The sequence below is a fragment of the Caretta caretta genome, chromosome 19 (genome assembly GCF_965140235.1).
Source record: "Caretta caretta isolate rCarCar2 chromosome 19, rCarCar1.hap1, whole genome shotgun sequence".
Classification (NCBI taxonomy): Eukaryota; Metazoa; Chordata; order Testudines; family Cheloniidae; genus Caretta; species Caretta caretta.
The window spans coordinates 10,037,573-10,060,877 of NC_134224.1; the positions used below are offsets into that span (position 1 = coordinate 10,037,573).

General features: G+C 44.2%; 1 protein-coding gene and 1 long non-coding RNA gene across 2 annotated transcripts; both read left to right on the top strand.

Annotated features, from left to right (window-relative positions):
• Positions 1-904: 904 nt before the first annotated feature.
• HMGN2 (high mobility group nucleosomal binding domain 2) lies at positions 905-5,396 on the top strand. The gene is made up of 6 exons (XM_048825944.2): positions 905-1,158; positions 2,401-2,445; positions 2,972-3,001; positions 3,350-3,400; positions 3,846-3,941; positions 4,458-5,396. The coding sequence occupies exons 1-6, from the start codon at positions 1,144-1,146 to the stop codon at positions 4,491-4,493; spliced, it is 273 nt and encodes a 90-aa protein (XP_048681901.1). The 5' UTR covers positions 905-1,143; the 3' UTR covers positions 4,494-5,396.
• Positions 5,397-8,894: 3,498 nt separating this feature from the next.
• LOC142069595 (uncharacterized) lies at positions 8,895-17,399 on the top strand. The gene is made up of 2 exons (XR_012665510.1): positions 8,895-11,476; positions 16,478-17,399. It is a non-coding gene; the product is annotated as an uncharacterized LOC142069595 (long non-coding RNA).
• Positions 17,400-23,305: the final 5,906 nt, after the last annotated feature.

A 23,305-nucleotide genomic window follows, 5' to 3' on the forward strand; every position in this document is an offset into this window, starting at 1 on the left:
CCACGGGCCTGCACGCTTGTGCCTGGCGTGGGGGGGATAGGCTAGGAGGGCCGGCGGGTGCTGAAGGGACAGCTCCTTAACCTGCCCACTCGCCCCCAGCAGACAACGAGGCGGGGGGCTGGCTCCAGGTGGCAACAGCCCCTGACCCTCGCGTGTGCGGTGCAGGGCAGACTGCCCGGCCGGCCGCCCGCGGACCTGCTTCCCACCTGCCTCCCGGCCCGCGCAGGGGCGGCAGCAGCGCCCAGCCCAGGCGGAGGGAGGCCGCGGGGCTCCGCGGCCGCGCTCCGCCCGCCGCCCCCCTCTTCAGCCGAGCAGCTGTTGCCGTGCCCGGTCTGCGCCCTCAGCCGGGGGAGGGCGCCCGCAGCCCCCGGGCTGGGCCCTGGGCGGTTCGCAGGGGCCTCGCCTTTCCCCTCGTGGGCGACCGCCGGAGGCGGAGCTCCAGCTGAGCCCGAGTGGCCCGCGGGAGGGCTTCGCGCAGCCCCCTTGCACCGGCGTGGGGCGATGCACAGCGCCGCCCCTCAGTGTGATTGCGTACAGCCCCCCCCGCCCCCATTGATCTGGAGGGCCGGAATAGTGAAGCTTCCCCTTCTCCTCCTTCCCCCCGGATATCTGACAGGTATTTGCTACGCGCTGTCCGCCATTGGGGCAGAAAGTAGGCTGTGCAGCCCCCCGCTGCCGTGGGGACGGTGAACAGCCCGGCCCGGGCTTGCTCGGCGGGGAGACGGTGGGGGGAGGGGGGCTGCAGCGGCAGGCTCGCACGGAGGCGCGAGGCGGGCGCAGCGCGAGCGCCGGCATGGCGGGGACGGGAGAAGAGGGCAGCGCTGCGCGCGCCACCTCCTCTTTTTCTCCTCCTCCTCCCCCCGCCCAGTTTGGCCCCTTCCCCACGTGACCCGTGCTGGCCAATGGGCGGGCGGGGCGGTGGGGATCCGGCTGGAACCGGTTGGGCCGCGTCCGGCTCTATATAAAACTTTATAAACACCCGATTCAAATTAGTGGGGTCGGGAGAGAGACCAGGGAACCTAGCGCCAACGCCTGCCATACCGTCCGACCTAGGCGAGACTCCCCTGCCCACACCGCCCGGTCCGGACCTAGCGAGACCCTCTCACTCCGCCCAGCCGAGCTCCTCACGCACCGCCCGGAGACATGCCCAAGAGAAAGGTACGTGGCGCGGCCGAAGGGCAGCCACTTCACCCTCTACCCATTTGCGGGGCTAAGGCCCTAGGCCCAAAGTGTTTTCCCCCCCGTTGCTGAGGGGGGCGGGACCAATCCCTCTTTCTCCCCTCCCCCCCTTTGGGGCGGTAACGGTTGTGAGGCGGCGCGCGGGAGAGGCCCCAACGGTCGCGGGGGAGGGGCGGGGCCGCGCGAGTCACTGCGTGACCGTTACCCGTCGCGCGCGGTTAGCGGCCTTGGGCGAAGCAGCCTGAGTCGGGGAACGGGGGCGGGCTCGAATGAACAGGGTGGCGGCTGGGCCTGGTCGGATTAATGGGCGGCCGAGTGGAGCCGGCTCGATCCAGTTGGTTTTGGCGGGAGGGCGGCTAGATGCACGTGCCCGCGGGGAGCTAGGGAGCGCGCGGGGGGAGGAGGATGTGCGGGCTCGCCCCCTCCCTCAAGTAGGCGAGAGCGCGCGGGAAAGGGCGGGAAGCGGCCGCGCTCTGGGTCTGGGGCCGAGTTGCCGCCAAAACCAGGGCTCTGGCTGGGCCCTTCAACGGGAGCAGGGTCTCCTTAGGGTAGCCCAGCCGCCGAGCTCGGGGGAGACCCTTCGCCACCTCCCGGGGGGGAGGGCTAGCCTCCTAACCGTATATATCCCTTTCCTGCAACTCCGGCGGGTAGAGTGGGGGGAGAGTGTCAGAGAGTGCTTCTAAGCTCAGCTTTATCATCGTGAGGCCCCCATTACACCCAGGGGCAAGTTTGGTACCACCTTTCTGCAGGATCCCGGAGATGCGCTGCCACGGAGTCCAGGCGCATTGTGTGGCTCCCTCATCTCTGCCCAGATCTCTTATGGCATGGCAATTCCTGCTATTCCAGCTTTGTTTAGCAAGTCTAGGGATGCTAGGTGTCAACACTGATTTTAAATAGCGTGTAGCCACACCACACAGTGTAGAGGGCTGACAATCCAATAGCTGGGTGGAATGCTATTGTGAAATCTACAAGCTTGAGAGAGGATGGTGGGCACCCCTGGAACTTGACTTTATCCCTGAGATAGAAGGTATAGTTCAGGCCACCTCCTCCCGAGTGAGAGGTCAAATTAATGTATTTGCTTGATCTAACTACCTGAACCAAACAAACATACAAAAATTGCATCCTAGCACAGTGTCTTGGGACTGATAGTTTTATCTCTCATTCAGCCCCTTTAGTTCGGTGCTGTTAATTTCTTGGTGTAATTAGTACTTTTCATTGTAGGCTGAAGGAGATTCTAAGGGCGATAAGGCCAAAGTTAAGGATGAGGTAAGAAGATTTATGAATGTTTAAATTTCAAGATTACAGTTTTGATTTCATCTTGGCAAATTGTAAGGAGCAAATCATTCTTCATATATACTAACCTTTGAAAGACTTTAGTTGTAAGTCTTTTAATCTTAGCCCTTTGTCAGCCTAGCTAATAGCTGTATCCCCATATTGTCCATCATCTAAGCCAGGGGTTCTCAAACTGGGGTTGTGAGGTTATTGCATGGGGGGTCGTGAGCTGTCAGCCTCCACCCCAAACCCCACTTCACCTCAAGCAGGAAGTATTTAAATTTATCAGGGAGGAGGGGGGTTGCCCTCAGAGGCTTGCTGTGTGAAAGTACCAAAGTTTGAGAACCGCTGATCTAAGCAATGTGTTCTGTTCTTCATGGTAGTGTGAAGAAAGCAGGTCAAATGTTCTAGTGTTAACTCTTGAATCAAATTTATTTTGTGGTCTTTAAAGTAGATAATTAATTTATACTTTTAAACTGTTCTGACAGTTATATTAATTTGTTTTCTTTTTTTTTGATAGCCACAACGGAGATCAGCAAGGTTATCTGCTGTGAGTATTTTGTTGGGATGAGATATGGTGCATAATAAACACTTTTTTTAAATACTGGTCTTTAATATTAACATGGAAGATCGGCTGGGGGTAACATCAGGTGTTATTCTAGAATGCTCATTAGTGGGAGAAGGTTATCCGCTCACTGTCTGGTGTGAATATTGTGCTATATTACAAGCTAGAGGAATGGTGTGGTAGCTGAGACAGAAACCCACCCATATGGGCAAACAGCCCAAGTTTCTTCTGCTGTGGAAAAGCAAGGCATCGGGGAAAAAAATACAAGAGCTCAAAGTGCTTGTCATTTTGTGTCTTTGGGTTCTATACTTCAGTTGTTTTTCTCACTTCTAGAAACCTATTCCTCCGAAGCCAGAGCCTAAACCTAAAAAGGTAGCTCCAAAGGTAAGCTGATACCATGGGAAGCGAATTAATGTAAAATATCATGAATGTCCTGTGCAAAGTATATTTGTGATCTGTTTAGTTTGAGACATGGCCTGGTGGTAACAAGTAATTATGGCTTAAATGCTCAGTTGTCAGTGCATTAAATAAAAACATTGTGTGTCTACTTAAATCTTTTTGGAAGGGTTGATGTCCCTTCCGTTACATAAAATATTTGTGTGAGTTCTGATCAAGAACTTCAAGACAGTATTTTCATTAAAGCTGTAAATTTGGTTGTCTGATAACTAAATGCTTGTGTGTGTCACTCTATTCCCCCACTTACATCTAAATTCCAAATAGTGTACTGTTACCCCATCTTGCCAGTTTGGGGCTTTTGCAGGTACATAGTTGGGTATTGAGAAGATGCTTGTCCTTCTAACAATATTAATATCTTCCCACCACTTGGCAGAAGGGTGAAAAATTACCCAAGGGAAAGAAGGGGAAAGCTGATGCTGGCAAGGATGGAAACAACCCTGCAGAAAATGGAGATGCCAAAACAGACCAGGTATAGTCTGGTAGCGTCAGTTACTCAAATGAACTGGGAAGTTTTCCATGTTATTAGGTAAAGGCAGGTCTAGGCCTGTGCTGTAAAAAGAGGTATTGATACTTGATTTGATTAGGCTACTTGTTTATGGCATAAGCCATGTGCACACTTACATTTAAGAGTTTGCTCTGGGCTGTTTTGTTCCTACCATTCTCAACTGATGTGTACTTTAAAACGAAAGTTGTTTGTTTGGTGCTAGTTGAAAGCAGCAGTGCTAAATTGTCACTTATGTTATGCACTTTTATTTTAATGCTATTGATGCATAGAAAAGTAACTTCAGGCTAACTTCTAAGGCTCCTCTAATTCTTCATGAATATTGTGATCTGATTACTGTAATAAAGCACATTTTTAAGATCCTCAGTGGTTGGGGGGATATAATTTGTTTCCTCCCAGATTCTGTTATGAATTGCTTTGTGCAAAGTGAGAAGTGAGTGTAAATCTGCACAGTGCACTGACTAGTTCTCCTTTTTCTTTCAGGCACAGAAAGCTGAAGGTGCTGGTGATGCCAAGTGAATTGTGTGAATTTTTTGATAACTGTGTACTTCTGGTGACTGTACAGTTTGAAATACTATTTTTTATCAAGTTTTATAACAATGCAGAATTTTGTTTTACTTTTTTTTAAGCTATGTTAGCACACAGAATGCTTCGTTGTTGTGTTTTTTGGGGAGCAACAGGGGCAAAAATGTCACTCTCTATTTCTCAGAACCCATTTTAAACAAGACAAAAAAAGTCCCCTTGTTTTTTTTTGTTTTGGTTTTGGGTGTTTTTGTTTTTTTTACGAGAGGGCTCTTCCTGGACATGAAAAGGAGGGATTCCCTGATGCTGCATATGAGTTTAGCTTTGTGAAATGCATTGGAGTGAACATTGAAGGTCCCAACCTGTCTGCTTGCCAATTTTAAAACTGCAGTTTGTAATGCCCTCTGTTTTCTCATTCCCTTAGCCATTTGCATATAGCTTATCACTCCTTTAAATATGGCAAAAGGCATTTTGGGACTTATCACCCCAAATTGTAATGCATTGTCACTGTCAGGCAATCCAGACTTTCAGTGTCCAAATTGGGATGTGCAGGCTCTAAAAGAAGCTACATTTCCTCTTTTATATTGTGGATCTTCAAATTAAAAACTCTGCAGTTTTAATTTTTTTCTCTAAAAGTCAGGGTAGGCTTGTGAAAAGTTGTTAAACAACATGCTAAATGTGAAAGTGTCCACCCTCACTCTAAACTTTTCCTTGTCCAAGTATGAAATGAAGATTCTTCATTGGTTTTATATAGTAACTTTTACGTTTTGATAGTCCATGGAGGGAGGGGAGTTTGAAGTTGTTGTAAAATGTTGCAGATTGTAGCCCATGTCCTGCCTGAATTACCATGATTGTTTATGAAAAGTACCTTTAATAAAGCTGGATACGGTTTGGCTCGGACTGTTCTTAATATTTTTTTTTTCTGTTTTCTATGGCCTCTCCCACCTTTGACATGGCAACATGTCTGAAGAAGAAAGCGATATATGTCAAGCAGTCTATTAGGGCTGTCAATTTTATTGTGGTTAACTCCCATGATTAGTTCAAAAAAATTAATCGTGATTAAAAAATAAGTGCGATTAATCACACTTATAACAGTAGAATACCAATTGAAATGTGTTAAAATATTTTTCTACATTTTCAATATTGATTTCAATTACAACAAAGAATAGAAAGTGCACCGTGCTCACTTTCTATTATTTTTTTATTACAAATATGTGAAAACAATAAAAGAAATCGTATTTTTCAATTCATCTCAAACAAGTACTGAAGTGTGCAATCTCTTTATCATGAAAGTTGTAATTTCCAAATGCAGACTTTTTTTGGTTACATAACTGCACTCAAAAACAAAACGGTGTAAAACTTTAAAGCCTACAAATCCATTCTGTCCTACTTCTTATTCTGCCAATTGCTAAGACAGACAAGTTTGTTTACATTGATGGGAGGTATGATGCCTGCTTCTTATTTACGTCACCTGAAAGTGAAAACAGGTGTTCTCATGGCACTATTGTAGCCAGCGTTGTAAGGTATTTACATGCCAGACATGCTAAACATTCCAGAGGACGTGCTTCCGTGCTGATGACGCTTGTTAAAAATGTATCAATTAAATTTGTGACTGCATTTGTTGGGGGAGGAGGGAGAAGTGTACATCTCCTGCTCTGTTTTACCTGCATTCTGCATATATTTCATTTCTAGCAGTCTCGGATGATGACCCAGCACATGTTCATTTTAAGAACACTTTCACAGCACTTTTGACAAAACGCAAAGAAGGTACCACTGTGAAATTTCTAAAAATAGCTACAGCACTGGAGCCAAGATTTAAAAATCTGAAGTGCCTTCCAAAATCTGAGAGGGACGAGGTGTGGAGCATGCTTTTAGAAGTCTTAAAAGAGCAACACTCTGATGTGGAGACTATAGAACCTAAACCACCAAAAAAGAAAATCAACCTTCTGCTAGTGGCATCTGACTCAGATGCTGAAAATGTACATGCATCAGTCCGTATTGCTTTGGATTGTTATCGAGCGAAACCCGTCGTCAGCATGGATGCATGTCCCCTGGAACGGTGGTTGACGCATGAAGGGACATATGAATCTTTAGCACATCTGGCACGTAAATATCTTGCAACGCCAACTACAACAATGGTATGCGAATGCCTGTTCTCACTTTCTGGTTACGTTGTAAATACGTAGTCAGCCAGCATTATCTCCTGCAAATTGTAACTAACCTTGGTTGATTGGCTGACCAAGAAGTAGGACTGGGTATACTTGTAGGCTCTAAAGTTTTACGTTTTATTTTTGAATGCAGTTTTTTTTGTACATAATTCTATATTTGGAAGGCAACTTTCATGGTAAAGAGATTGCACTACAGTACTTGTATGAGATGAACTGAAAAATAATTGTTTTGTTTTTTACAGTGCAAATATTTGTAGTAGACATGCAAAAATATTTAAAATAAATGGTATTCTGTTATTTAAATGTGACTTTTTTTATTGTATAGTTAATTTTTTGACAGCCATAATACATACACATGTACACTAATAGGATAGCCTGTTCACAAAACAAAAGCTGTATTTAGTCACCTCGCCCTTATAGTACAAGTACATACACCTGATAGCTCCACTGCAAGGTTGTTTGGGTCATATCTGGTCCCAGATTGTAATCTGGGATGGTACATGGAGGGGGTGGTTCCACTACAGGTTTTTTGGTCATATGTGGCTTCAGGCTACATTTTTGGGCGTCTGTAGGAAAACATACTAAACTAACAGTTCCCGTCAATATCATGGTCTAACATACAATGAGTGCTTCGATTAGAATAGGGAGAACTAATATTTTAACTTCCTAGATTTTTGCAGTGAAAAAACTAACGTTGTAATAGGCTCTGCAAAACACTTGCCAGCTGAATTTTGTTGGCTGCAGAGATAAGAGCAAAAGCTTACTTTGCCAAGTTAGGAACTGAATACGCACAGAGCAGATTTGTTGAGTAAGAAAGTGTCACTTCTGTTTAGTCATTTCTCAAATAGAGCCAAACTGAAAGATGCATGCTAATTTAAATTAGGGCTGTGGATTAATCGCAGTTAACTCATGTGATTAACTCGAAAAAAAAATCGCACTGTTAGTAGAATACCAATTGGAAAGTATTAAATATTTTTGGATATTTTTCTACATTTTCAAATATTGGTTTCAATTACAAAATACAAAGTGTACACTATTATTTTTTATTACAAATATTTGCACTGTAAAACTAAAAAATAGTATTTTTCAATTCCCCTCCTGTAAGTACTGAAGTACAATGTATTGTGAAAGTACAACTTAGAAATGTAGATTGTTTTGTTACATAACCACTCAAAAATAAAATGCAAAACTTTAGAGCCTACAAGTCCACTCAGTCCTCCTTCTTGTTCAGACAATCACTAAGCCAAACAAGTTTGTTTACATTTATGGGAGATAATGCTGCCCATTTCTTATTTACAGTGTCACTGGAAGGTGAGACCAGGCTTTCACATGGCACTTTTGTAGCCGGTATTGCAAGGTATTTACCAGATATGCTAACCATTCGTTTACCCCTTCAAGCTTTGGCCACCATTCCGCAGCACATGCTTCCAAGCTGATGACACTAGTTTAAAAAAATAATGCATTAGTTACATTTCTGACTCAACTCCTTGTGGGAGAATTGTATGTCTGTCTCTATTTTACCTGCATTCTGCCAGATATTTCATGTTATAGTAGTCTCAGATGATGACTCAGCATATGTTGTTCATTTTAAGAACACTTTTGCTGCAGATTTGACAATGCAAAGAAGGTACCAATGTGAGATTTCTAAAGATAGCTACAGCACTCAACCCAAGACTTAAGAATCTGAAATGCCTTCCAAAATCTGATGGATGAGGCGTGGAGCATGTTTTCAGAAGTCTTAAAAGAGCAACATTCTGATGTGGAAACTAAAGAACCTGAATCACCAAAAGAGAGAATCAACCTGCTGGTGGCATCTGACTCAGATGATGAAAATGAACATGTGTTGGTCTGCACTGCTTTGGATTGTTATCGAGCAGAACCCAACATCAGCATGAATGCATGTCTTCTGGAATGGTGGTTGAAGCATGAAGGAACATATTAAGCTTTAGTGCATCTGGCATGTAAATACCTTGCAATGCCAGCTTCAACAGTGCCACACAAACCTGTTCTCACTTTCAGGTTACATTGTGAAGAAGAAACAGGCAGCGTTACCTCCTGCAAATGTAAACTTGTTTGTCTGAGTGATTGGCTGAACAAGAAATAGGACTGAGTGAACTTGTAGTCTCTCAAGTTTTATGTTTTATTTTTGAATGCATGGGTTTTTTTGTACATAATTCTACATTTGTAAGTTCAACTTTCATGATAAGGAGATTGCAGTACAGTACTTGTTTTAAGTGATTTGAAAAACTTTTTTTTTACAGTGAAAATATTTGTAATCAAAAATAAATATAAAGCAAGCACTGTACACTTTGTATTCTGTTATAATTGAAATCAATATATTTGAAAATGTAGAAAACATCCCACAAATATTTAAATGGTAATCTTTAATTGTTTAACAGTGCAATTCATTGCACGATTCATTGCGATTATTTTTTTTAATCATTTGACAGCCCTAGTTTAAATCTATTTAATGGTGAATTAATGTAATTTTAAGGGGTATATCTGCCCCTGCGTCCCCTTAACAATTCCTGTGGCTCTATAATCACATGTTCTTATTTTTAAAATGGTCAGTTATTGTAAATGCAGCATTTTAAGAGGTTAAAATCAGACAAGGATTTGTTTGCATTGTGCTACTTAACGAGTTAAAGTGCTCCAAGTCACCTTGAACCTAGTCTTCCCTTAGTATTCCATTCAGTTACTGTCTGCATCAGTAATTTTAGTGGAACAAAATCAGTGTTTTGTAAACTTTCCTGAGCCATGTTTGTGTATTGTAATATTGTACAGTCATATGTGAGCAGTGACATTATACAGAAGATTCCTGCCTCAAGGAGGTGCATCTACAGAGATTGTGTGTCTGAGGAGGGCCAGAGGAAGATTCTAGCTTAATATTTTATTTGAAATCTTACTTTTTTTTAAAAGGCATTTGGTGCTGAGAGAGAGGTAGGAGTCAAACTACCTGGTGTATTACTTTTTGATGTCTCTTGAGCTAGAAAAGTGCAGGGATGAATTACTTCTAGTCAGCTATTACTGCTCATTGTTACTATATATTTAACAAAATTGTATAATCTAAGTAATAAAAGGAAAGACTACGCCATATACACCAGCTGTACATAGTATATGGTAAGAGAAATGCAACCATGTGCTTTAGGTAGCACTCAAATAATGAGTTGCAGTTTGCCAATGTATTACATTCTCTGTTCTTTTTTACTATATGATCTATGAGCAGAATAGGATTTCACATTCACAGACTATCCTGTTCATGCTGTCCAATTCCGATTTGGTTCTATTCTACGTCTTTACTGTTTTTTAGGTTAGTTTTACCATAACAGCTAGCTCTCATTTTACTGGAGCTGTTATAAATATTAACTGGGATACATGCTAGAGAATACAGAAAGAGCCTGAAATAGTTGTAGAAATGCCTCTTCCTCCCTTGATAAAAGCCTGTTATACTTTCCCTTCCAGCAAAGGAGAGTTGGAGTAAGCTTTCAGTAGAACCAGTCACAGATGCTCTGAGTGCGAAAGGGACTTTCTTCAGTGTAATGTCTGTCTACTCAAATGCTAAGCCAGGTGCATAATGTTCTTAGGCCTTCTGAGAACAACTGATATATTGATGGTCAGAGTTGCTATATCTCCATAAAAAGAAATGAGGGTAAAACTGTGAAGCTGAAGCTCCTTAAACAACATTTATACCTTTTGACATTGTACTATATAGCCTTTTCCAATATAAAAAGTATGTAAACGGGTATACTTCTGCTATGTCTACCTTATCTTGTGGAATGTTTCTTCTAGACCAGGGGTTCCCAAACTGTGAGGGGTATGTGGGAGAAATGGCATAATAGTGAATTTTATTTATTTTATTTCATTTTTCTAATTGGCTTTAAAACTCTAGGAATCTGTTTTATAAAATATGGTCATTTATTTAAGATGTACCAATAAGAACGCAAGTACACAGACGCTGATGTACCAAGCCCTCGCCTCCAATCACCAGTTCAGTTGCCCAGCAACTGTCCAGTCTAATTGAGCTCAGAACTTAGAAAACCAAAAAAACCCTCCTATGTCGCACTATAACTATATCTGTACATAACAGTGAAATATGGATGGATTGCTAAATACAGGTACTGTTAAGTTCACAAAGTATCAGTGAGGAGAAGGGCTGGAGTACGCAGCAGCTGGTAGATCTGGAAGGGGGTATAAAATAAGAAAAGTTTGGGAACCTCTGCTCTAGACAAGCAGGAAAGTAATTTCTCGAATCCCTTTTAATTGGTGGCTAATATCAAAGTTTAATTTTGATAACATAAACATTAATACATTGCAAATTCAACTGTAGTGGCAGACTCCATGGATATGTCTACACAGTGCAAACAAACGAAAAAAAAAGCCCACGGCAGTGTCTCAGAGCCCGTACACCTCTCCCTGGGCTTCAGCCCCAGCCTGAATGTTTACACAGGCTATTTGTAGCACTTTAGTGTGAACCCAAGTTTGTTTGTCGGGGCTGTGAGACTTCCTGCTGTAGAGTTTTGGGGTTTTTTTGCTATGAAGACGTACCCCATTGGGTCCCAGCTGCACTGCAAGACAATGCTGCTTTACCATATCTGTGTCAGGCCAAATGCCTAACTAGATCCCTTTAGCATGACTGAATTTGGAAGTGACCAGGTACTCAAATGGATTCCAGCTGCAAAGCTCTTATTTTTGTGTTCCCCTTCATTGCAGGTTAGACTTTGCTTGCTGTTTATTCCTTGTACTTTGTCACTGCCTACATTGGAAGAAGATTAGGAGTCTTCTCTGCCCTGTCGTCCTTCTTACTGGGTGCTAGTGAGTAGTTGTTATAATTTCCTAAATGATCCACATCCTCGCTACCTGAGGGACTGACCGTCTCTCTTCCCCACTTAATGGTGTTGCAGGAATTGAGATAGCTGGGAGATTTGAACATCTGCGCTCTGGATACTAGAACATTCTTAGTGGAGGGTCCTTGACATTGGAATTCCTTTTCCCCATTACAGTTCAGTCTTGTTGTAAAGCTCATATATTCACCCAGGGGAATTGGACTGCATAAAGCAGGGGTGGGCAAACTACGGCGGCCCGTTAGATCTTTTTATCTGGAGCTCGAGCTCCCGCCAGGGAGCGGGGTTGGGGGCTTGCCCCACTCTGCCCACCCGGCACTCCTCAGCCCCCGACTCACAATTCCCTTGATGAGCACCATCTTCTGGCACACAGAGCCACACTGCGCAGGCATGAGTTCACCCCTCCCCCCACCTCAGTAACATCTCTTATAGAGCCCCCACATGCTAAACCCCATAGAGTACCCCTCCCGCACGGGGCATTCATAGCCCCCCCCCCTACAATTTCCATACCCAGATGCGGCCCTCAGGCCAAAAAGTTTGCCCATCCCTGCCATAAAACCTATTTCGGGATGGAAATCTGTTTAGTAAGATATTATTCATGTGGTTTTTATCAAAGTCTGTGCGCTTAGAGGTTGTCCAGTTAATCAGTTTTGTAAATTGAATAATAAAAGTTCAGAAGTTCCCTCAATGATCCATGGAGTCTTGGTGAATGAAATAAGTACCCTACCTTTTTTCCAACTGCTAAAATTCATTACAAGCTAAAAATGCATTAAATCATTTCCTATGATTCCATGTAAACAATTGTGATTGCCGCATATGATTGCAAATGGGAAGGAAGGGAAGGTAGTCCACGCAGTCATAAATGACTAGAGTTGATCCTTGAGACAGTCTCTATATTAGAAAGTTATCCATGCTGTGGAAAAGTTTAAGAACTCCTGAAATAAAAGAATAATTACCAAATAAAAATGTAACATGAATGTTGAGGTTCTATTTCAAAAAACCCTAATCCTCTCTCGCTTCAGGTAAATTAATGGTTTTGATGCACCTGGAGGATAATAAATTTACAAGGAATAGCTAGCCATGAATTTCTCAAGAACAAATCTTGGCAAACCAATCTAATTTTCTTCATTGACAGGGTTACTGTTGTAGTGGATGGAGGGGAAGTAGTAGATGTGATCTATCTTGATTTTTAGTAAGGCTTTTGACGCAGTCCCACATGACATTCTCATAAGCAAACTAGGGAAATGCGATCTGGGTTAAATTACTATAAGATAGGTGTACTACTGGTTGAAAAATTATACTCAAAGGGTAGTTAATGCTTTGCTGTCAAACTGGGAAAATGTATCTAATGGGGTTGCACAGAGGGGTGAGTCCTGGGTCTGGTATTAATATTTTCGTTAATGACTTGGATAACGGAGTGGAGAGTGTGCTTATAAAGTTTGCAGATGACACCAAGCTGGGAGGGGTTGCAAGCACTTTGGAGGACAGGATCGGAATTCAAAATGACCTTGACAAATTGGAGAATTGGTCTTAAATTAACAAGATGAAATTCAGTAAAGACTAGTGCAAAGTACTTTACTTAGAAAAAAAATATCAAATGCCAGAATTACAAAATGGGGAATAACTGACTAGGAGGTAGTATTGCTGAAAAAGATTTGGGGGTTCTAGTGGATCACAATTTGAATGAGTCAACAATGTGATGCAACCATGAAAAAGGCTAATATTCTAGAGTGTATTAACAAGAGTGTCGTATAAGACACGAGGTAATTGTCCCACTCTACTTTGCACTCAGGAGGCCTCAGCTGGAGTACTGTGTCTAGTTCTGGGTGCTACACTTTAGGAAAGATGTGGACAAATTTGAGAGAGTCCAGAGGAAAGCAACAAACATGATAAAAGATTTAGGAAACTTGTCTTATGAGGAAAGGTTTAAAAAACTGGGCATGTTTAGTTTAAGACAACTTGTCAGGGGGGTGGGGGTGGACCTGCTAAATCTTCAAATATGTTAATGACTGTTATAAAGAGGACAGTGGTCAATTGTTCTCCATGTTCCCAGAAGGAAGGATAAGACGTAATGGTCTTAATCTGCAGCAAGGGAGATTTAGGTTACATATTAGGAAAAACATTCTAAAGCTGTGGAACAGGCTTCCAAGGAAGGTTGTGGAATTCCCATCACTGGAGGTTTTTAAAAACAGGTTGGACAAACATCTGTCAGGGATGGACTAGGTTTACTTGATCCTGCCACGCACAGAGGGCTGGACTTGATGACTTATCAAGGTACTTTCCAGCCCTACATTTCTATGATTCTGTAAGGTAAGTGCTGTCAGTTGTGTGGTTTAAGAAAAAAAAGTGTAGAAAACTCCTTGCAAAAACTTTGGGCTTGTGTTCTATCATCAACCTTTCTTGTTAATTTTTGTTAATGATATTTAGAATGGCATCTAGCTGCTGAGTTGATTTTTGCTTGAGAGTACCTGCTTCTGAAATCTTAAACAAATAGCATTACAGTGGTGTGATTGATATAAATAGATATAACTGTGATCCAAAATGTCAGTGACTTCTTTCATATGGCAAGAGAGGTGTAAAAAGCAACATTCAAATAAATCCAGATTAGAGAGCCAGTGGTTAGCTTCGGGAGTGGCTTGATGTAAGTTTGAGATGCTACTGGCAAGCAATCAAAGCAGAAACTGCTTTACAGTGTGGTCCATAAAATTGTGACTGGTGTTTACTACTTGGAGAATTCTGCACCACTGCACACACACACAATTCATTTCCAGAGCAGAATTTTTCCCCCACAAAAAATACATTCTGCACATAAAGTGCTGCAGTTCTGCCTTTCAGCCATCAGAGGCCGCTGTGGTGCCAGAACAGCCAACTGTCCAGTAGTAATGGCTAGCAAGCAGCCAGCTATCTTCATCACAGCAGCCTGCCCCTGTAGCCAGGGTAGGAGGCAGAGTGGGGCACATGGGGCTGCTGGGGGGAGGGGGTCACAGACGTGGGGCACAGGCTCAGGAGCTAAGTGGGATGACAGTATTGAGCCAGGGGCTGAATGGGAAGGGACTCCAGGGTCACATGGGGGTGGAGAGTGCAGAGACACACGGGGACAGGGACAGATGTGCCTGACTGAATGGGGGAGATTCGGGGTCAGCCAGGGTCTGCATGGGGGAGGCTTCCTAACAATCCCCTTCCCCCCCAAGAAACTATTTCATACTTCTACCCACACCCAACAACCCTCCAGATTCACTCCCAGGCTCCTTCCATCTCCCTCAGCTCCTTCATTACCCCTGACTCCCCCAAGCCTTTGCACTGCCTCTTACGGGTGCGAGAAATACATTTCTGTATCATAGTGTAAATGAATTACACAAAGTTCTGTATTAATATGCCTAGTAAGGAATCAGTTTGTCAAAAAAACATTTCCTGAATCTTTTTTTATGGTCTGTATTGCTTCAGATTGCTGACAGGTATTCTGAAATAAATTACCAAAATAATTGAATTATTGTATTATTTTGAGAAATAAAATATGTAGAATTTTGCAGAATTTTAAAATATTGAGCACAACATTTTTAATTTTTTTGGCACAGAATTCCCCCAGGAGTAGTCTACAGCAGTCACATTGTTCATTGTCTCTGATCTTCCAAAGTTGTAAGAGGTGACAGCATCTGCCATGCACTGTTAAATGGTTCAATGCAGACCACTGTTTTCAGAGTGGATTGTAGCCTAGAAATTCTTTTGTAGGGTTGGCAATCAGGTGTGTGTTTGGAACGAACAAACAACCACAGAATTATCCCAGAATTCTTTCCATTCTGCCTCAGGATTGAATGAGGATATTTTAATAGGTTTCAGAGTAGCAGCCGTGTTAGTCGGTATCCACAAAAAGAAAAGGAGGACTTGTGGCACCTTAGAGACTAACCAATTTATTTGAGCATAAGCTTTCGTGAGCTACAGCTCACTTCATCGGATGCATTCAGTGGAAAATACATTGGGGAGATTTATATACACAGAGAACATGAAACAATGGGTGTTACCATACACACTGTAACAAGAGTGATCAGGTAAGGTGAGCTATTACCAGCAGAAGAGCAGGGGGGAAAAAACCTTTTGTAGTGATAATCAAGGTGGGCCATTTCCAGCAGTTGACAAGAACGTCTGAGGAACAGTGGGAGGGGAAAAGGGGGGAATAAACATGGGGAAATAGTTTTACTTTGTGTAATGACCCATCCACTCCCAGTCTTTATTCAAGCCTAAGTTAATTGTATCCAGTTTGCAAATTAATTCCAATTCAGCAGTCTCTCTTTGGAGTCTGTTTTTGAAGGTTTTTTTGTTGATGAATTGACACTTTTAGGTCTGTAATCGAGTGACCAAAGAGATTGAAGTGTTCTCCGACTGGTTTTTGAATGTTATAATTCTTGACGTCTGATTTGTGTCCATTTATTCTTTTACGTAGAGACTGTCCAGCTTTGCCAATGTACATGGCAGAGGGGCATTGCTGGCACATGATGGCATCTATCACATTGGTAGATGTGCAGGTGAACAAGCCTCTGATAGTGTGGCTGATGTGATTAGGCCCTATGATGGTGTCCCCTGAATAGTTAATAGTTTTAGCCCAATCCCAGAAAGGTTTGAGATTTCATGCGTCTTTGGAATCTTCTGGAGTTCGTCATGAATTGGCAAGTTAAAGTTGGCCATGATTCAACTGTACTCACAAACTGCATGTGTCTCTCTGGATTTTGGGTGGGCAACCTTGGGCAGACGTTGATTCTAATGTTCCAGTTACGATTGTCATCGTGGCATTAGGCTGTGCATCTAGAGATTTGGCACATGAGCTGCCCACCCAGACTGGTGCGCAGTATTCAGCAGTGGAGTGTGCCAAAGCTAGAGTCACTGTTTGAAGTGTGTGCACATCAGCATGCCATGTTGTGCCCATGAGTTTTCAAACAAGGCTCATTCTTGCTTTTATCTTTTCGCATATCTTTTCCAGGTGGGCTTTAAAAGTCAAGCTCTTCTGTCAAAGTTCTTTGGACAGGGCTCATTTCAGACCTGCTGACTGCGAAAGGTGACATTAAGTGTTTGTTGTTGGCTTTGTTGTTTAGGTGAAAGGCTGTTGGCATGGAGCTTCCAGTATTGAAATATTGTGCCATTATGTTGAATTCAATGGAGAGGGTGATGAGACCTTTGCCTCGTACCATTTTTTGCCGATCTCCCTATTCAGAAGAATGCAGTATATTCTGTTGCGCCACATTGTGGCCAGAAGTTGCATAGTGCTATGATACTTGATGGCCATAAATGCCTTGAGCAGTGGCCCATATCTCCTTACCATATTGTAAGTGGCAAATAAATGTATCAGTGCTGTTGTGGTTTTTAGATTCCCCTGGAAGCCAGTCTCAATATGAATAGCAATGGTGAGAACCTGGTCACAGCAACTATGGCCTGGTCTGAAACCAGCTCTTCAGCAGGACGACGTCAAAAATAGGGTTGAGACCAGCCAGTGAAAGAAGTGATATTGGGCAATAGCTGGCATTATCATTTGAAGAGTGTAATGACTTATCACCTCATACCAGCTTTTGGGGATCTTTCCCATTGAATGTATAGCAATCATTAGGTCATCCTTTCCAGAAACGTTACCACTTTTAGTGGCCATAAGTGCCTTGTTTATTTCTTGTATAGTATATGGAGATGATAGTGGTGAAGTGGGGGGGCTTTCTTGGATGTTTAGAAAAAGCTTCTTCTGAACTTAAGATGAAAACCTTCACATGGCGCTCCTGTTAGATGTTACTGATTAATGCAATTAACTTTGTCAATTTGTGGATCTTCTGGTATGATTAGCAGTGTGACATTTGTGAGTGACTGTCCCCATCTGTTGTAACACTATAAAACAAAGGCCCTGGAAAACATCAGGAAAATTGTCGGTGATTTTTTTTCTGGTTTTCCTACAGTTTTCTACTGGCTCGATCTCTATGAAAACACAGCTATATCTATTGAGTGCTTTGCACAGGGATGTATGCCATGTGATATGCAAATAATTGAAGAGATGGAAAAAATTTAATGAAAAATCAATAAGCAGTCCACTCTACATGTTTAAATAGTCTTTAATGCATTTTTCCCAAAAAACTTTATACTGGGGAAATCATATTTATAATATATTTTTGCCCCCTCAAAGATCCCAAAACACTTTACAAATAACACATACAAAAATCACTTTGGCTACCGTGAATTGCAGCCAGCTTTGGGTGGAACATGCCAGTTTAAGGCAGAAGTTCAGAATACTATACTGAATTGAGAATGCAGTGGAAATTAGGTAAACAGAATGTACTTACCCTAATTTGGATTTGTCTAGGACTGCTGTTAAAGTTAATCGTGCAAAATGCCACCGGCTCTTTAATCACCCGTTTTATGTTACGTGGAATAAGGGGGGGTAGACAGGTAACACTCATAATCCTTTTAAAAATTATTACAGTACCTTAGGGACCACCTATGTTTAAAGGAAACCGACTACTGCATGAAAAATATGGGACAGCTTATTTTTAAAGGGCCAGCACCTTTATAATGTTTCAGTTGTACAGTATCCCAATATACAAATATTTGACAAAGCATTCTGTACAGATTCAGAATGCATTACTTGGGCAACCAAATAACTCCTCTTCAAATGTAGCACAGGTAGTCTCCCTGTATCTGGTGGCTGCATTCGTGGCAGAAAGGCGAAGAATTGAACTGGCCAAAAGATATAACTACTCCTAGCTCTAGGGGTGGGTAGTCCTGCCCCACAGAGTTAGGTTGCATTAATTGGCACTTGCATTGCCTCATTGATACTTACCCCGACAGTTCAATTTCCCCCTCTGCCTGGCAAGGAGCTGAGTGCCCTCACCACTGGACTATGGAGTGATTCTCTCTCTGGTGCAATTAATATATAATAATTTAATTAAAGTGGAATGGCTTCAACAGAGAGGCTGAGGGAGACCTACATAAGAATATCCTATAGTTCAGGGGTCGCTATTTTGTGTGGAGTTAGATGTGCTCTGAGCATGCCTACAGGACAGAAGTGCAGGTGGAAGAATGCCTATCTTCATCTGGTTTGTGGATTGCACTGGGGCAAAGATAGTCAATTATTTTTTCTCATGGTCCAAATTTCTTGGTCAAGGTACAGACAAGGTCCAGACTCCAGAGAATCATTTTTCACACCACAAGTCCCCTTGTTCAACAAACACCTAAAATGCTGTGTAATATACCCAGGGCCTACTGCAGAAGTAGTCAATAGGTGAACCATGGGCCAAATCCAGACTGCAGAGGCTTTTGACTGGACCAGGAAACTCTGGAAGCTGTGGGCAGTTCGTGCAGGTGGGGGCAGCTAATGCAGGTAGAGGAGTGACTGGCTGCATGCTGACAGGTTTGGGGGAGCTGGTGCCCAGGGCTGACACATAACTCAGGGTGGCAGGTGCCTCTCCACCCTCCCTAAATGGAGCCCCACCCCCATGGGGCTCTGAGCAAGAGCCACGGCAAGCACCTGAGGATGACTCAACTTTTGAGGGGACAAGTGTCCCACCCTCCTGAAATGGAGTCCCGCCCAGCTTGCCCAGCAGGGGTTGAGACCCCAGTGCACCCAGCATGGTTCCATTTAGGGAGGGCAGCAGGGGACACTTCAGGCACCTTCAGCTTTGGGCACCAGCTCCCCCAAGCCCGCCAGCACACAGCCAGTCACTCCTCTACGTGCACGAGACTTCCTCCATCCCAGCACTAACTGCCCACAGTCTCCAAGCAGTTTCACGGTCCAGTCAAAAGCCTCTGGCGGTTCAGATTTGGCCCACAGTCTGCCTGTTGACTACCCTGCACTAGGGCTTAAGAGACCAGATGCCTAGAAGGAGGCAGCAGTGCACTTGCCCAGAGGCAGAAATGTAGGGGCCTATGGAACTTTTACAGTAGAAATTTAGGCTCCAAATGAATGTAGGCGCCTAGAGAGAGGCAGCAGCCAAGCAGGGGTTTTGTGGATCTCAATGGTGCCTAAAACTGAGACTTAGGTGTCTAAGTGGATCTTAGACTAAAACTGAGACTTATGTGTCTTAGGTGTCTGTATGGATCTGGGCCTATATGGAAGAAAAACTTTAGTAAGAATGAGTTTGGAAGGTCTGTTGCCTGAACTGAGGGGCAAGGTAGTAAGAGAGCCTGGTGCTGACTTTTATTGACTTCTGGCTATGAGGAATTGTTTAGGGTGCTCAAAAGTGGTATAACTGGGAGCAACATGATGGAATAAAGGTATGTCTACACTACAAAATTAAGTCAAATTTATAGAAGTCAGTTTTGTAGAAAGCGTTTTTATACAGTCTATTGTGTGTGTCCCCAAACAAATGCCCTAAGTGCATGTAGTCAGCGGAGTGTGTCCACAGTACCGAGGCAACCATCGACTTCCGGAGCATTGCACTGTGGGTGGCTATCCCACAGTTCCTGCAGTCTCTGCTGCCCATTTGAATTCTGGGTAGAAATCCCAGTACCTGATGGGGCTAAAACATTGTCGCGGGTGGTTCTGGGTACATATCGTCAGGCCCCCGTTCCTTCCTTCCCTCCGTGAAAGCAAGGGCAGACAATCGTTTTGCACCTTTTTTCTTGAGTTACCTGTGCAGACGCCATACCACGGCAAGCATGGAGCCTGCTCAGCTAACCATCGCTATATGTCTCCTAGGTGCTGGCAGACGTGGTACTGCATTGCTACACAGCAGAAGTTTATTGCCTTTTGGCAGCAGACAGTGCAGTATGACTGGTAGCCGTCGTCGACATAATCCTGGGTGCTCTTTTAACCGGGCGCCCGGGCAAACATGGGAGTGACTCAGCCAGGTCATTTCCCTTGTTTTGTTTCGTGGCGATTGAGTCGTACCGGCAGTGCACTGTCTTTTAACCTGCAGCTAGCAGAAGATGATGGCTAGTTGTCATACTGCACCGTCTTCTGCCGAGCACCCAGGTGTTGATGATGGCTAGCGGTCGTACTGCACAGTCTGCTGCCAGCAAGATGTATAAAGATAGATGAAGTGGCTCAAAACAAGGAATAGACCAGATTTGTTTTGTATTCATTTTCTCCTTCCTCCCTCCCTCCCTCTGTGAAATCAACGGCCTGCTAAACCCAGTTTTGAGTTCTATCCTTGAGGTTTTGAGTTCTATCCTTGAGAGGGCCATTCAGTTTCTCGCAAAGCCACCCCCTTTGTGATTTTAATTCCCTGTAAGCCAACCCTGTAAGCCATGTTGTCAATCGCCCCTCCCTCCGTCAGGGCAATGGCAGACAATCGTTCCGCGCCTTTTTTCTGTGCAGACGCCATACCACGGCAAGCATGGAGCCCGCTCAGATCACTTTGGCAATTAGGAGCACATTAAACACCACACGCATTATCCAGCAGTATATGCAGCACAAGAACCTGGCAAAGCGATACCGGGCGAGTAGGCAACGTCAGCACAGTGACGTGAGTGATGAGGACCTGGACACAGACTTCTCTCAAAGCATGGGCCCTGGCAATGTGGGCATCATGGTGCTAATGGGGCAGGTTCATGCAGTGGAACGCCGATTCTGGGCTCGGGAAACAAGCACAGATTGGTGGGACCGCATAGTGGTGCAGGTCTGGGACGATTCCGAGTGGTTGCGAAACTTTCGCATGCATAAGGGCACAACTTTGTGACTTGCTTTCCCCTGCCCTGAAGCACAAGAATACCAAGATGAGAGCAGCCCTCACAGTTCACAAGCAAGTGGCAATAGCCCTGTGGAAGCTTGCAACGCCAGACAGCTACCGGTCAGTCGGGAATCAATTTGGAGTGGGCAAATCTACTGTGGGGGCTGCTGTGATGCAAGTAGCCAACGCAATCAAAGATCTGCTGATATCAAGGGTAGTGACCCTGGGAAATGTGCAGGTCATAGTGGATGGCTTTGCTGCAATGGGATTCCCTAACTGTGGTGGGGCCATAGACGGAACCCATATCCCTATCTTGGCACCGGAGCACCAAGCCGGCAAGTACATAAACCGCAAGGGGTACTTTTCAATAGTGCTGCAAGCACTGGGGGATCACAAGGGACGTTTCACCAAAATCAACGTGGGATGGCAGGGAAAGGTACATGATGCTCGCATCTTCAGGAACTCTGGTCTGTTTCAAAAGCTGCAGGAAGGGACTTTATTCCCAGACCAGAAAATAACCGTTGAGGATGTTGAAATGCCTATAGACAGGTTTCAGAGTAGCAGCCGTGTTAGTCTGTATTCACAAAAAGAAAAGGAGTGTTTGTGGCACCTTAGAGACTAACCAATTTATTTGCTCACATAAATTGGTTAGTCTCTAAGGTGCCACAAGTACTCCTTTTCTTTTTGCAAAATGCCTATAGTTATCCTTGGGGACCCAGCCTACCCCTTAATGCCATGGCTCATGAAGCCATACACAGGCAGCCTGGACAGTAGTCAGGAGCTGTTCAACTACAGGCTGAGCAAGTGCAGAATGGTGGTAGAATGTGCATTTGGATGTTTAAAAGCACGCTGGTGCAGTTTACTGACTCGGTTAGACCTCAGCGAAACCAATATTCCCACCGTTATTACTGCTTGCTGTGCACTCCACAATATCTGTGAGAGTAAGGGGGAGACGTTTATGGCAGGGTGGGAGGTTGAGGCAAATCGCCTGGCTGCTGGTTATGCACAGCCAGACACCAGGGCGGTTAGAAGAGCACAGGAGGGCGCAGTGCGCATCAGAGAAGCTTTGAAAACCAGTTTCATGACTGGACAGGCTACAGTGTGAAAGTTCTGTTTGTTTCTCCTTGATGAAACCCCCCGCCCCTTGGTTCACTCTACTTCCCTGTAAGCTAACCACCGTCCCCTCCTCCCTTTGATCACCACTTGCAGAGGCAGTAAAGTCATTGTTACTTCACATTCATGCATTCTTTATTCATTCATCACACAAATAGGGGGATAACTACCAAGGTAGCCCAGAAGGGGTGGTGGAGGAGAGAAGCACCAGGAGGAGTGGTGGAGGAGGGAAGGACAAGGCCACACAGCACTTTAAAAGTTTAAAACTTTAAAACTTATTGAATGCCAGCCTTCTGTTGCTTGGGCAATCCTCTGGGGTGGAGTGGCCGGAGGCCCCCCCACCACGTTCTTGGGCATCTGGGTGAGGAGGCTATGGAACTTGGGGAGGAGGGCGGTTGGTTACACAGGGGCTGTAGCGGCGGTCTGTGCTCCTCCTGCCTTTCCTGCAGCTCAACCATACGCTGGAGCACATTGGTTTGATCCTCCAGCATTGAATCCTGCCGCCTCTCATCACGCTGTCGCCACCTTTCAGCTTCAGCCCTCTCTTCAGCCCGCCACCTCTCCTTCAGGTCATTTTGTGCTTTCCTGCACTCTGACATTGTCTGCCTCCACGCATTCGTCTGTGCTCTGTCAGTGTGGGAGGACAGCATGAGCTCAGAGAACATTTCATCACGAGTGCATTTTTTTCGCCTTCTAATCTTCACTAGCCTCTGGGAAGGAGAAGATCCTGTGATCCTTGAAACACATGCAGCTGGTGGAGAAAAAAGAAAGAGACCGTGGTATTTAAAAAGACACATTTTCTAGAACAATGGGTACACTCTTTCACGGTAAACCTTGCTGTTAACATTACATACACAGCACATGTGCTTTCGTTCCAAGGTCGCATTTTGCCTCCCCTCCCCATGGCTAACGGCGGGGAACATTTCTGTTCAGCCATAGGCAAACAGCCCAGCAGGAACAGGCACCTCTGAATGTCCCCTTAAGAAAAGCACCCTATTTCAACCAGGTGACCATGAATTATATCACTCTCCTGAGGATAACACAGAGAGATA